A 15,575-nucleotide genomic window follows, 5' to 3' on the forward strand; every position below is an offset into this window, starting at 1 on the left:
TCACAGCGTGCGGTGAGTTCAACTCTGGGAGCATGCTGCCCGACGGCATCCGCAAGTCTGTGTGGACTTCAGCATAGGGGTTGTAGTATACTTGAAAGGAAATGAGGGGCAACAGTCATACAGTGGGTGCCTGGTTCGTGCTTTGAAGGGAGGTGATGTAAGGGGGGTGAGGTCGTAAGGACTGGTTGAAACAGGCAGAGGTATAAAAAAAAATGACGTTTACACTAGATATCGCTTAATTTAAGCATTTACGCCAGAAGCGCAAAACTGGTCACAATTTTATTTAATGCTGCTTGATGTCGCAGAAATGCGATGTTATGGGTGAGAGTCATGCTCGATAGCAGCGACCATAAGGACACCCAAGGGCGTCTGCAGAACTTTTTCCAGGGGGGGAGCACCCGGTGTCCAGGGATGGGGGCGGCGGTTGGTTAGCACCAAAAAGAAACTATAGTGCACAAATAATATCCGGACGTCCAGAGGTGGAGGGGGGGGGGGCAACCTCCCCCCTTTGCCCCCCCTTCCGGACGCCCATGAGGACTCCAAGGCAGACTGAATGACGAGTTCGAGGTTTGCTCACAAAAACCCTAGTAGCACAGATTGCTGCTGGAACATTGCAGCAATGTTACCTATTTAGGCTGCATTAACGTGGCTAGTGTCCTCCTTTGGCAATATCAAGACAACATATGCGAAAAACATTGCTGCTACATTTCCCACGATGTTGTGTCCACATATGTAGAACATTGCTGCAACGTTGCCACAATGTTTCATAACATCATATGTAACATTCTTGAAAATTTTAGCAACCCTGCACAAGCATGCAGGCCTGGCAATTGGTAAGCTTCACAACATATCATAACGCTTTTCGAGGACCAACGAGAGCGACCGGCACTTGAGCTCCACAATACAGTACAACATGTAACTCATTCACTCACCTCCGAGCGGATAACATAGAGTCAAGCTTATATAGCCGTTCCTGAAGGTTGTCCCAAGGGTGACAGTGGCGAATAGGTAATAAACAAAGCTTTGCGACATATTAATCGAGCTGTGCATGAAATTTATAGCAGGCGCAACAGAAGAGGTTCAGTTGCAAAGTACTGCTAGTTGAAAAAAATGTTTACTGTAGCAACAGTCGGAAAACTTCTGGAACACTGTGCTTGAAATATATTTATAATGTTGCTTATTTTTATAGATAGATAGATAGATCTTTATTTAGACAACAAGGTCTCGGATGCAGGGGCAAAAGGCAGATGCACTCTGCCTGACGGGGCCCAAGCACCCGACACAATGCTCACGACAAGCGGCAAAAGAAGCAAGAGTTTCATACACTCTCATTAGAAAAAACAACACATAATTATACAAGGTAAAAGTAGGAGGAAGGTGCATACTTTTGCAATGACATAATTAAAGTAAATATTTACAAGACACATCACAACAAGAAAAACACGAGAATTCAAAGAGTTGACGGAAAAACAGGGACATGAAGAATTTTAATCATTCGGGCGAGAAAGAAGGTAAGCTTTAGCATTTCTATTGAATGACTTTTGGGAAACAGATTTCTGAATAATTTCTATGGCCTGTGTATGTTTATTTAGAAGACTGGGAATTAAATATGAAAGCATTTCGGTTCCATAGTTAGTCCTTACAAATGGTACTCTGTAACTGACGTGCCTTAATTTATAAGGCGCGTCACTACTAGAGTTTAATTGAACATATTTAGTGGGATGATGTTTGAAATCGTTAAACACATAAGAAAGCAGTTTCAACTCAAATAATTCATTGATTTTTAGAATAGAATGCTTAGTGAAGTACAAACCTGTATGATCATTGTATGCAAGGTTTTCGACATATCGTATTGCTTTTTTCTGTAATGTTATCAGCCTCGTGAGGTTAGTTTTCGTTGTAGATCCCCAAACAAGTAAACAATAATGAAGATGTGATTGAATTAGGGTATAATATAACTGCCACTTCAGCCATTTCGGAACAAGGTCTCGAAGTTTATATAATACACATAATGACCTTGATATGCTGGCATGAATCTTATTAATATGCAGGGTCCAACTCAAGTGTTCTTCAAAGATTATGCCTAAAAATTTGTAGGAAGAAACACGCTCAATTACGCTATTTTTGAATGTAAGATTAATTTCACTGTTATCAGGCTTGTTACGTGCCTTAAATACAATAAGCTTTGTTTTATTAACATTTAACTCTAGTTTATTTATATTCAACCATAAAGACAATTCTTGTAACCATGCATTTGCCTCAGCCTGAATATTACTAAGATGCATGCCAGAAAAAAATACACTGGTATCATCTGCATATAAAATTATTGTGGGAGTTCGAGGGATGGCTATTATATCGTTGATATAAAGAATGAAAAATACTGGACCCAAAATAGACCCTTGTGGGACACCGTGTATTAATTGACCAGGTTGTGATTGATGACCATTCAAACATGTATACTGAACGCGACCGGAAAGATAACTTATAAGCATTAGATAAAGATAAAGATAAAAAAAAAGATAAAAGATAAATATAAAGATAAAGATAAAAGATTAGATAAAGATAAGCATTATGATAACGTTCATCAGGCTATATTGCCTCAATGTTGCTTCTCGATGTTGTTCCAAAGATGGCAGATGGTATGTTATCCTAACGAATTTCTGAGCATTTGGCTGCAATGTTAGCAGAGTGTGTCATCCTGACCAACTTATGGGCATGTTGCTGTAACGTTGGAGTATGTTGCACATTATAAAACATTGGCGACATTGTCATAACGTTCTGGCGACATTTTGTGCTACTAGGGAAGCAACACTGCGTGATGTGAGGCACCATGTGAAAGAGGGATCAGGAATAATTTCGACCTCCTGAGGTCCTTTAAAGAGGGATGTTGATTGAAAAGATTTAAATTTGATCCACTTGACGGAATTAAAAAAGTTTTACATGGCTGATGTATATTAGCACCATACCCACTTGTACAATGTTTCGGTACCTAGCGCAGAACTTATAATGCTGGAAGACAAAAGTTATAGTCTATATACCCGAGGAAACTATGGTCCTGAAAATCCCGGACATTCTAATTCTCATGGAATAGGTAATGCTACAATGGTGTGTAATGTTTCACAAGGGAAGATTTTCCAATTTATGGTAATCAGATACAAAATTTGTGTCAGTAAAAGGCCTACTTGGTTTCTGTATGCACGACTACGCTTTGAAAACATCCTTTGTTTAGTAATAAAGCGGACGAAGTGTATGGATGAGTGCAGTTGCAACCAGGGACATTGAGCTTTTGCATTCCCAAATCTAAGAAGTCTTAAGTGTCCCGCCGAAATATTTTTATTCTCCCGCTTTTTTGGAGGCTTCACAGACCGCGAGACAAAATTCGCTGCAATGCGCGTTCTAAGCTATCCCATGAAAATTAATTTTGAAACAATTTTTAAAATGTCACTTCTCAATCTAAAACTGCAGCGTTTTGAATATCTGATTTCCTCAATTTACGTTTTTCCACCAAACGCCCTTCAAGAAGAACTAGTGTCTAAGGAAACTGTGGTATGAATTCAGCTATGGACTTGGTTTGTGGTTTGGTTTATGGTTTATGGGGTTTAACGTCCCAAAGCGACTAAGGCTATGAGAGACGCCGTAGTGGAGGGCTCCGGAAATTTCGACCACCTGGGGTTCTTTAACGTGCACTGACATCGCACAGTACACGGGCCTCGAATTTCTCCTCCAAAGAAATTCAACCGCGGCGGTTGAATTTCTTTGGAGGAGAAATTCGAGGCCCGTATACTGTGCGATGTCAGTGCACGTTAAAGAACCCCAGGTGGTCGAAATTTCCGGAGCCCTCCACTACGGCGTCTCTCATAGCCTTAGTCGCTTTGGGACGTTAAACCCCATAAACCATAAACCAAACCACAAACCAAGTCCATAGCTGAATTCATACCACAGTTTCCTTAGACACTAGTTCTTCTTGAAGGGCGTTTGGTGGAAAAACGTAAATTGAGGAAATCAGATATTCAAAACGCTGCAGTTTTAGATTGAGAAGTGACATTTTAAAAATTGTTTCAAAATTAATTTTCATGGGATAGCTTAGAACGCGCATTGCAGCGAATTTTGTCTCGCGGTCTGTGAAGCCTCCAAAAAAGCGGGAGAATAAAAATATTTCGGCGGGACACTTAAGACTTCTTAGATTTGGGAATGCAAAAGCTTAATGTCCCTGGTTGCAACTGCACTCATCCATACACATGCGCTATGACGCCACCTGGAACATCACAGTTCTGATACGGAAATGGTTTTTGAGAAAAGGATTTGGGGCAGGGATTGTCTCACATCTCGGTGGACACCTCAACCATGCCTTAAAGGGCCACTGACCAGGGTCCGGACATTTTTGAAAAACAAGCCCACTGCATAGATGAGGCATCGAAGATAACCTCTGCAAAATACTAGAGCCATGCGCGCCCCGAAAAGCTGCGAAAATTCAAATCAAAGCCCGTTCGTTCTTTCCTTCCTTCAAAAACGGGCCCCGCCCACTACTCTGCACCCCGCTGACGTCAAGGGTGGCTACTTTCGCTAAAGGCACTCCATTGGTGCATCGTTCTGACTGACGGGAGAAGGTTGGGCGTAGCCTTGGCGTCGCGTCGTCTGCACAAGGCTTTCCGCAGCGCCTTCTGTTCTGGCTCATGCCTCCAAACCCGCATGAAGGAAAAAAAAAAAAAAAAACAGCTGAGGGAGCGTGCGGCGACAGCCTTGAACCCTTGCCATAAAAAGTAAAAAATAGTAAAACTGAGGGAGTTGGTTCGCCCCCCCCTCCCCCCCCGCCGTGATCACGTCACGAGAAGCTCTGCGTGCGCGCTCCCTTCTCAGTTTCTTTTCTTCTATGCGAGCCCCCCAAAACAAGGTTTTAATTAGTAGTGCAGCAGAGCCTTTCCCTCGCTCGTCCACTTGAGCGCTCCGCATAGACACCGCTTATCCTCCATGCATCTTGCGTACGCCCTTACTCCAATGAACGACATGGGCTTCGGAGCGGAGAAAAGACACAAACACACAGAACACAAACACACATGAAGAAAAGCAAACGGGCGGTTGCCGGGTCCGCACTTCGCCGTGTGTTTCGAACAGAAACGACTTCCGCCCATCCGCTCGTGAAACGGTGGGGAGGCCTAAAAAAAAAAATGAAAAGGTGGCTCGCTAACTGGGAATGACAAACAGATGTATGAAAGGGTGCGCTCGCTAACAAGTCTAGGTGGTCGAGCCGATCGCGCCTCTCGATCGTTCAGTGTGCGGAGAAAATGCGACGACGCTGTTTCAGCCCCAGCAGCAAAAACCAAGAAAAGAATTATATTGAAGGCGGGGCCATGACGTACCCTGTGACGCACTCCACAGACACCACGCCTCCGGCTTACGTCGGAGAAGGAAGGGGTGATTTTGCCTTGCCGAGCCTACTCGACGAGGAGCGGGAGAGAAGAATTTCGAGGAGGGAATGGAAGGAGAGGAGGCTCGCTGAAAGAGAGGTAGAGAGTGTCTGCTGAGCTGGGGTGGTCCGTGGCCCTTTAAAGGAAGAGGTAGTGTCTCTGCTATGGGAAGGCATACGACTGAAGGTGTATTTTCGCCAGTTTGAATCCCTGTTGCAAGCTAGCCTCTAACTTGACTAGCACATGTAAGCTATATGGAACGAGAAATGGTATGACACCATCCGGTTGGCCCATAGTGGAAGACAGAAATAACCAGGATTGAGCTTGGGTGGAAACGGTTGGGTCACAGTTTTGGTATGAATATTCTCTGGCGCCACATTGAGGTAGGCCAGTGAGGACTATGTATAGAGGAACGACATGAATGCGATTGTCGGCGGTGCTCGGCTTGCTGTGTGCGACGTCATCCCATTTTTCTTTCCACAGCTGGGACTTTGTGTACCATGTGCAAGTACACCATGAATGCGCTGAAACGACCTGAATTCCACTCGAGTCCGGATAGACCGAACCTGCATGTGTCGAATGATTGTTTATGTCGAACAGGGAGAACATCCCCTTGAAAAGCACGTGAAAAAGTATAGCGCTATAGTTCGCGTTTATCGAACTCCTGTTCAGCCGAATATTCGATGTAATAAGCGGAGCGCCGCGCCCTTGGAAGTGGTGCTTTCCTATAACGACGCTCTTCGATCACGTTTAGTGCGCCAAGGCGGGTCGGCTGCGCGGCGTTGGGCACCTGCTGGCACCGCTAGCAGAAGAAGAAACGATGTACCGAGGTGAACGTGGGGTATGCCTGGGGGTGGCTTCCGCTTCCTCGTAGTCATTTTCTACGCCGCATTGCTGTCATGTGTTGAAGCCAGCCTGATTAAAGGGAAGCTGAAGAGATTTTCGAATTCATCAAGATTCTCACGTATGGATGTGGGAACCTTAAAAATCATGCGGGCGAAATTTTTCTGCAGATTAATCACTTAGGAGCGACGTAATCGCCGTTTAAAATTGCGCGGTAGCTCCGCCCCCCGCTGTCCGCCGAGCGCTGCTGATGACACTGACGATGCGAGCCGAAACCGGAAACCGTGGGGTGGTGACGTAAACGTTGGTGTTCCGTCGCCACGCAGCCTCCGCGACCGTGCTCGTTTCTGCGTGCATGCCACCGTAAGTTGCTTCGATCTGCCCGATCTGCCGTGTGTTCCTGTATTTGTGCGTTTTTATGTTTGTGGTGACGTACAGAAAAGTGTGTAGCATCGAATGAAGCGGTGGACCATCATGCCGGCGTTCTGCGCAGCTGCACTAACACCAGCGGCCGCGACGATGTGGTCTTTCATTATTTCCCGCAAAATAAGAAGCTTTCCGCGAGGTGGGTCGCTGTTGTGAAGCGAAACGATTTTAAGCCCTCAAAGACTACAGTGGTATGCTCTGACCACTTTCGTGATGAAGACTATAACCAGAGCCTGTCGATAATGCGTTCACTGGGCCTGTCAACAAACGAATTTAAGGCAGAAAGCTGGGCTAGTTGGTGTTTTGAGCAAACCAAATGTTTATCTGTGCACTAAAGGTTTGAGGTTCTTGTATCGGGAAGTGCCATCACGCATGCGATTCAAATGTTGATTTTTATGCTCCTGATTGTCGCCTATAAATTCGTTGTTGTTCTCGAGAATAAAGTCAGTTGATGTCTAGCGCCTGTGTTGTCTTTCTCTACCCTGTCGTCCTTGTTTTTTAAGCGCTACTACTATGTCCTCTCAATCCTGTCTACAAAGTCAGCTCGACTGAAACCCGGCGCAATACAGTCTGTCTTCGCGCACAGGAGCTCGTCACTGCCACCGAGGCCAGCTTTCGCGAAAAGGCGGAAGCTCGAGGTAAGAATTTTTGCTTTAACTCTATGAGAATTTGACTGCACGAACCGGTGTTCTGTGTAGTGTATGGCGCGTAATTTCGTGGATGCAAGACTTTCGGAAGTAGTGAGATGAACGGCGCTGGAATGAGAACGTCAGGACGGCAGCGAACTGCAGCTTACAAAATAAGTGCTTAGCTTTTATGCTTGCAGACATGCATCTCGTACAGCATTACTCATATCAGAGCTCGGCCCTAAATTTTTTGGCTGAAAAAAAAAATCTTAAACTGCTACTAATACTGCAAGAGCTGAAGCGACGCGAAGTGCGCCTCACAACCGGATACTGCGCACCGCGCGTGAGCAGAGAACTTTGTTCGGTAAGCCAGCACGTGAAAAGACGTTATATGCAGACTCTTTACTCAATTATGTTGGAGCTCAGATATTCTAGGATTCATGCGTAGCCCTCAGTGGCGAGAACATAGGGAATAGTACGCGGCACATTTTTCTTCGTGCTCGGAGCGCCGAGAAAATTCTTTGCAGATGTTTCTGGTATACGGGTGCGCGGCGTTTCGTTTTCAATTTGGATTCGCCTGGGGCCTGGCTGATAGCCGCCTCGTCAGCGCCAAATGTGCGCAGTCATGGCGCTTGCAGTCCGGCCCCAAAGCGTACACTTTTTTTTGAGCGATCTACGTCGGACGCGCCCGCTGGCGCTGTTAGCGCGTGAAGTTGCCTGTCAGGGCGTAAGTTTTTAAAGATATCTTTTTGCTTGGCTAGAGTATTTGCTAATTTAATTCAGATTTAATTTAAATAAATTAATTTAATTAAAAATTTAATTAAGATATGCAGTTTAGAGAGCTAATGTAAGCCTTCTGCCTATTACTGGTGTCTGCCATATCCCCCAGTATAGCCCCAGGGAGAAAATTAATACTATGTTAGGTACCATTTTTAAAATAAATTTTGGACCTTGTAAAGAAACGCCATAAATGATCTCATTTTGCACGGAGCTCGCCAATCAACAAAATGGGTTATGAAATAAACCAGAAGATTTTACTCACTGAAGCACACATTTGTTCTGTTTGCAACTATAACATCATATGGCTTATGCCTTTCAGGTTCTTGCCGAACTGCTGCAAGAACAAGACTGCACACCAGACGATAGTGCAAATCAAGAGTGCATGGAAAATGACATCACACCTGGAGGCTGCACACCAGACAGTCAAGAATGCACACCAAACAGCAATACAAATCAGGACTGTGCAACAAGTCGCATGCCACTGGCAGATGCTGCTGAGGACCCTGCATCGAACTTTTCTACAAGAGATGACAAGGCTGACAAGTCTGTTCAAGTTCTAATGCAGCCAATACCAGTAAAGTGTTCTGCCAGGAATGCATTTATAATAACACATGTAGTCGTAAAAAATTGCCGAGTGCACCATGGCTTCATACATTAATAATAGTATTATATAATTGCGCGCCACGTGTGCTACAGCCAGCCTTACGATTCGGCCTGCTCGGTTGCAGCACGAGGCCATCGAATTAGTAAAAAAAATCACTTCTCGCTTGATCTGAGAACAGCACGATAAAGGCGGCCGCAAACGGATGGAGATATTCCTACAAGGGCTTGCAGTATGAAGCAATTCGCCTAAACAAGGATTTCAATTTACTGCCAGATCCCATCTTGGCACGCAGAACGGAAGGCGCGCGTTTGTCACCTCGACGAGTTCTGCCGCAAAGCGCCGGGAACTTCTGTTTTACGCGTGTGTTATGAACCGAGCCGGCACGCAGCGACCATGAAGCGATGCCAGCATAAAATTTGCGTGCAAAAAGAGCCTGATAACTTCTTGCGCATGTCAGTGGTCTGTGTGGATTACAAGCAGATTTGCGGCAGCACCGACAAGCGGCAAGACAACAATGCCGACGATCGCATCCCGCTTACATTGCATTAGGAAAATTTCGTGGAGCAGTCCTATACTACATTTTCTCGTTTCAAAATTAATTTATTGTATCTCTGAATGAAGTTTGGCTAGAAAAGTATGGTTACAAAAGGACATCTCCAACACGTGGAGATGCTGACACTTCGCTTTCGTTCAAGCCAAAAGCACCGCTTGCGCCATCATCGTTGCTTCCTTGGAGCGGTTTGCTCTTTGCGATTGGTTCGTACATGTAGGGGATGACGCCAAGATCCTCCTGGTAATCTTCGATGTGTTCCATCGTGATATAAACATCAAACCAACAGCCCCGAACCACAGCGCGCCGCGCTTCATATACTACATCGGCGGCGACCGAGCAGGGCTAACCGAGCCAACGCCAGTGTTCACGTCACGAGGCGCCCAACCAATCACAGGCGGCAACGAGGCGCGCGAGCTGGCCCTCGGCTGCTGCTGCACTTTTCGCCAAAATAAAATAGGTTTCCGCTTTCCTTTGCTTAATTTCGATGAGAAATTCGAATTCCGAGGGTGGAAAACTGTAAAGTGCATCTCTTCACTCAATTTTTTTGGGAAACCTTTCAGCATCCCTTTAAGGCCTAGCGGAGCCTTTCGCCTGGCTTGCTTCGTTCGCTTCTCTTCCAAAGGCGTTGCGGACACCAGCTGTACCAGCCTTACTTGCCGCATAAAGCGAAAATCCGTGTGTGTGTGTGTGTGTGTGCGTGTGCGTGCGTGCGTGCGTGTGTGTGGGGGGTACCTATAAAAGATGGCGTGTCCACATGTAACCTGGCTGGTGGCGGTTAGCTTTATGATTGGTCGCTCGAGGTTGCTCGGGATGTGGAGAGCGGGTTGCGGTAGCGCGGCGACTGCTTTCACGAAATCAGCGCGCGCGGCGGCGTGGCGGCGGCGGACATGTAGAGCCGCAGCGCGCGCGACTGCGTTCACAAAGTGAGCAGTGCACTCCCTCTCACTTTAGCAGTCTTGAGCGTCTCTGCCAGCTTTTTATTGAGATCACTCTATTTATAGTGTACGGGCAACATGATTCGGCATCTTATGATAGGCGGTGGCTGGTTCTATTGGCTACGGTACGAAGCAGATTAGGCCTAACAACTCCTAGCGAGGGGCAAGCTGCCAGCGGGCGCCAGGTCGCTGCAAAAACCGCGCCACTAGCATGGGTGCAACATATTATTGCTTGTAGGTTGCAGACACGCTTATGAATTGCCATTTTTTATATATCGAATTATACATGTAAAGAACTATTTCGCGATCCCCTCCAAGTTCGATATATCCTTATCAACAGCAGCGATCACGTGTATGCTTGGAAGGTGTGAAAACGTGTGCTTCAATAACGCAGGTTCGCGCGTTATTGGGTCCCGCGGATTGCCGAGTTCCTGCAACACGGCGTAAACGTTAATCTTTGTCGATGAAATGTGCGTGCGAATATATCCTCTCCAACATTCACGGGCAAAAATTTTGAAAAGTGGAATATTGTTTAACGTCAGGCAGGCATAACGGAAATTTATTAGAGCACCTTTCAGAGCCCCTTTAATAAAAAAAAATGCACCATTGCCTGCGGGTGATCTGGTTTGGTTTGGTTTGGTTTATAGAGGTTTAATGTCCCAAAGCGACTCAGGCTATGAGGGACACCGTAGTGAAGGGCTCCGAAAATTTCGACCACCTGGGGTTCTTTAACGTGCACTGACACGTATATTGATTGTTATAGTGAAATCTTACATTGTGTGAAAAAATTGCGTTCATGAATGGTTTCCCGCTCAAAAATGCTTTTGTCCAGAATTTTTTTTGTTATTATTGTCACAGTGTGCCTGCTGGCATACTGGACTCTCGAAGGAAGTCCAGTAACGTCCAGCGGTGCGGCCCCAAATCCATTCTTTATACATCCGGTAGACGGCCTGGGGGCGGTCCGCACTGTACCAGGCGTGTCTGCCGGATAGCACGCAATGAGGGGCAGGTGTGAAGCAAGTATTCAGTGTCCGCCTCGCAGACAGGAGCGGGTCAGCATGGGCAGGAGTCACCGAAAGGGACGTGGTACTGTGCCTGCCATGACCAGCTTACCGCTGGAGTGAGGGCGACACGAGCGGCGTTTACATGAACCTGACAACGGCGGGTCGAGTCAGGCGATCGAGTTGAGCAAGGTCAGCTCAGCTCGACGACTGCGCGTTTACATAAAGTCGACTTTAGTGAGTCGAGACCGCTTCGACTCCAGCGACACCAAGCGTCAAACAGCGCAAGCGGGAGCGGGCAGTTGTAGCCTCCAAGATGGCGGCACGTCACCGCTGCCTCGGAGGCGCGACGGCGTAGGAGAAAAACAGGTTCGCATTTATCCTCTTCCCTCCCGCTAACCCGACTCTTGGACTTGATGTTTTTTTAGAAAGGCGGGTCAAGCGAGTTAACCTAGCCCCTGCAGGCGAGTTAACTCGACTCGCTCTGCGGCTTTATTCGACCCGACAGCGTTTACGTGAACAGGCCTACGAGGCCTGTTTACATGAACGGGAGAAATGCTTGCGTGGCGCGCTTGAGGTTTTCTTTTTTTTGTAGGCGGATTGTCTCCGGAGAGGTTGGGGCCGCTTGTATGAAACGGGCAGCGCCCGGATTCCGCCCACACAGATCCACACATGATGTCCTCCTGCAACTTAATCGGGAAATCCTTGACCACCCCGAATGTCCCCATAATGACCGGGTAGTACTCGCCTTGGATCTTAAAGGGGCATTTGACAATGTAACACACGAGATCATACTCACTAACCTAAGCCAGACCGACTGTGGCCTCAACACATTCCGATACATAAGCCAAATTTTAATGGATCCTCAGTCGTATACCTACATCCGAATACAAGATACAGAGCATGGTCCGTACTTGCTCGGCACGAGGGGATCCCCCCAAGCGGCGGTACTTTCCCCGCTGCCCTTCAATCTGGCTATGATGCACCTGCCGGCACAGCTGGAGGGTGTTGCCGGCGTGCAGCACGCCCTGTACGCCGATGATATCACCCTGTGGGCCACGCACGGTAGGGGACATTGAAACCAGCCTGCAAACAGCGGCGACGATAGTAGACCGCTACGCCCGCCGCTGCGGTCTTCAATGTTCTCCTCAAAAATCGGAATTTGTGCACCGCCGCCCCTCACAGAAGTGCACAACTAAAATCTCTCTTTCTCTTGAGAGTGGTCCCATACGCAAAAGTGACGAGATACGGGTACTAGGACTCTACATCCACAAACACAGACGGCCAGACACTACATTGGCCAAACTCCGTAAGGTGGGGGACCAGGTGGGCCGCATGATCCGCCGGGTTTCCAACAAACGCGGGGGGTTACAAAGTAAGGATGCCTTGCGGCTTGCAAACGCCTTTGTAACCAGTCGAATTCTCTATTCGACTCCTTATCTCCACCTACCGAAACAAGAGGAGGATGCGCTTGAGGTCATCCTTCGCAAAATTATTAAGCGTGCCCTTGACCTCCCCATCACTACTTCAAACAGCCGGCTTATGGCTCTAGGGGTGGTGAATACTTTCCGGGAGCTCCGGGAGGCACACCTTACAAACCAGTTCACGCGCTTGCCGCTAACGGAGTCGGGTCGCCGCCTTCTTGCACGACTCCATATCCAACACACCCCTCCAATGGAAGACAGGTTTCGCATCCCAGAACTGTGGAGACGTGCCCTCCACGTGCGGCCTCTCCCAGCAAACATGTCACACGAAAACCATAATGGTCGGCGCCTGGCACGAGCGGAAGCGCTTGCCCGACATTACAAAACAGGTGTATACTACGTGGACGCCTCCGGTCCTCACCACGGGGGATGGTACACGGCCGCGGTAGTTCACAACAGCAACACAGTTAACGGCCTCACCTTCCGCGAGCCAGCAGTGTAACACAAGCAGAAGAGGTCGCGATTGCTCTCGCGGCCTCACATTCCGATTCAAAATACATAATCACCGACTCGCGAGGGGCCTGTCGGAACGTCGAACAAGTCTGCACTCCCTTCCTAGCCTATCGAATATACTAAAATTCCATACGGCATACGGACCCCGCACACCGTTACCTTATATGGGCCCCTGCTCATCAGGGGTTGGCAGGAAACGAGGCAGCAGACGCAGCCGCCCGCGCGCTCTCTCACCGGGCTGTTTTCTCCTCCCCATCCGATCAGGAACCCGATTTTAATCCGGTCCATACATTCAAAGATATAACAACATATCAAAATTGTCATCGCCTTTACCCTAGCCCATGTAAAGGCCTGAAGAAGGCGGATGAGCGGCTCCTTCTCCGCCTTCTCAGCAATACATTGCTGTGCCCGGCAGCGCTAAAACATTTTGACCCCTCCTTTAGCGGCAGCTGCCCACACTGTAGTGCAGTGTCTTCTGACACCTATCACATGGTGTGGGCCTGCCCCTCTAACCCCGCTATTCCCGCCATCCCCAACCCAAACCGGGAGGACTGGGAGGCGACCCTGCTCGGCTGCCACGACTTACAGGCCCAACAAGCCTTAGTCGGGCGCCCCCGGGCGGCGGCCACCGCCACTGGGGTCCCATACTAGGGACCTCCACCTAGTGCTTGTAAGGATCGGTCCCTTACGGGCTGATCCAAACATACCTCCTGTTCATTCTTAATAAATGTTTTCACCACCACCACCTACTCCCTTGGCTGTGCGTCGCAGGCACAGCTCTGGCTTGTATAATGTATTGCAATAAAAAATCGCTGCTTTTTCTCGATATCTCAGCTGAAGTTGTGCCAAAATCCTATAGTACTCGGGCCTTTTTCAGCATTGTGGCAGCCCGCATAGACTTTATTTATTAATTTATCAAATACAGCAGGCGCACACCCTTAAAACAGGTACTAGCAAGAGGGGAAACAAGATTCAATATATGGGACAATATGAATTGAACGCAATAATCTGCGAACTTTTTTTTAAAGCTCGAAAACTGAGGCTGTCTGCCGCGCATCGAAGTATAGAGTTTAGATATATGGTGCACTTGATTTCTGTGCATCTGTGGCTCAATTTCTAATTTGCCGTTAAATCTTACCTGCGTCAGGTGGTAGACGTTGCGAATTGATGTCCCCGAAGGGTCGTGACTGAAGTACACCGACAACCGGCTCTGTTGATGAAACAGGAAGATGCTGACATCTAGCGGTGTAGTATTATATGTGCTGTGTGCATTACGTGTGGTTAAGACTACCGCGGCCAGCGTAAATTGTGGTTATGTAACTGCAGGACTAACTGAGCAGTGGTTAACTTTCTAACCATGGTTGCCTCAACCTTTGCGATCTCGGCTCTTACTCGTTGAACCACGGTTGCATGCAGCTAACAGCGGTAACGCTCAGTGCACTTACCCTGCCCGCGTAACTAAAAAAAATTGTTCGAGCAACAAAGCATAACTGCTTAAAGCACTGCAAGGACTTCAGCAAAGGTTCATTCTGACATTGGTTTTTTGACAAATATTTCAACAATTAAAGATAGCAGCTCGAGTTGCGCTAGGATCTTCACACACAATATTAGTTTGCAATTCTCAATGTTTTTAAATGTTTGTAACTATATTTCAGTAGTTTATCGAGTACTGCTTATGTGATCGAGACCTTAGGTAGAAGTGGGACTGTTATCAACAGGTGATAGTATCATTGTGACAGGTTTCTAAACAATAGAGGCAGCAAAAAATACAAAAAGACCAACGAATATCCCTTACACAAATAAGTAAAAGGGAAAATAACTTAGACCAATTTTGCGTTAGAATACTAAAATATGTTCAGTTGCTGTGCGTCAAAAGTCGCATCGGTCAAAGACTAGCCTCGATGCGAATATCGTAACCGCTTGTGGCGAGAAGCCTGTTATCGGCGAGATGACCTCATTAACAGACGCGGCGTTTCAGTCGGAGATAGTTTAGTCTGAAAGAAGAAAACTGACTTCGCGCGAAATCTGCACGTCTTTGGAGCGTTAAGCGCTTATTGGACAGTCGTTAACAGGCTTAGCGAACATACTTCCGTCTTCCAACTTCGTTATGACAAAATTAGTAGATAGGGCTTTAATTAATAGCGATGTCATTGCGTTTCTAGTGTTGCGCTTGAACGTTCGGACATCAGCTGCTTCAGTGCGGGAGAATGTGAAATGTCTGCGTTCGCTATCACGGAGGCTTTGTTTTGTTGCGAGTTGTTTTCGCGTTTGGTTTTTAGTGAGAATTGTACTTACGACGTTCACCTCCTTCCAATTGACGCCGTTGAAGACAGCGAGCGCGGCGATGCAGACGTCCACCCCGAAGTCACTTCCGCATATGTACGCTGCGCCAAGTTTCGTCAGTGCTGTGCTCACCATGATTCCTCCGCTTCCGGTCAGTCTCAGAACGTTCTGCGAAGGGTCGA

The 15,575-nt window shown here is 47.3% G+C and overlaps 1 protein-coding gene across 1 annotated transcript in view; it reads right to left on the reverse strand.

The window, feature by feature from the left end:
• Positions 1-15,575, reverse strand: part of LOC149360748 (gastric triacylglycerol lipase-like) — a 55,845-nt gene that overhangs the window by 1,571 nt on the left and 38,699 nt on the right. The window contains exons 8-9 of the mRNA XM_089567910.1: positions 15,406-15,561; positions 14,249-14,320 (exon numbers count right to left, since the gene is read on the reverse strand). Coding sequence (XP_089424036.1) covers positions 14,249-14,320; positions 15,406-15,561 — 228 coding nt within the window. The remainder of the gene's footprint in view (positions 1-14,248; positions 14,321-15,405; positions 15,562-15,575) is intronic.

Source organism: Amblyomma mixtum, chromosome 2, assembly GCF_055824585.1.
Source record: "Amblyomma mixtum isolate Tamu chromosome 2, ASM5582458v1, whole genome shotgun sequence".
Classification (NCBI taxonomy): domain Eukaryota; kingdom Metazoa; phylum Arthropoda; class Arachnida; order Ixodida; family Ixodidae; genus Amblyomma; species Amblyomma mixtum.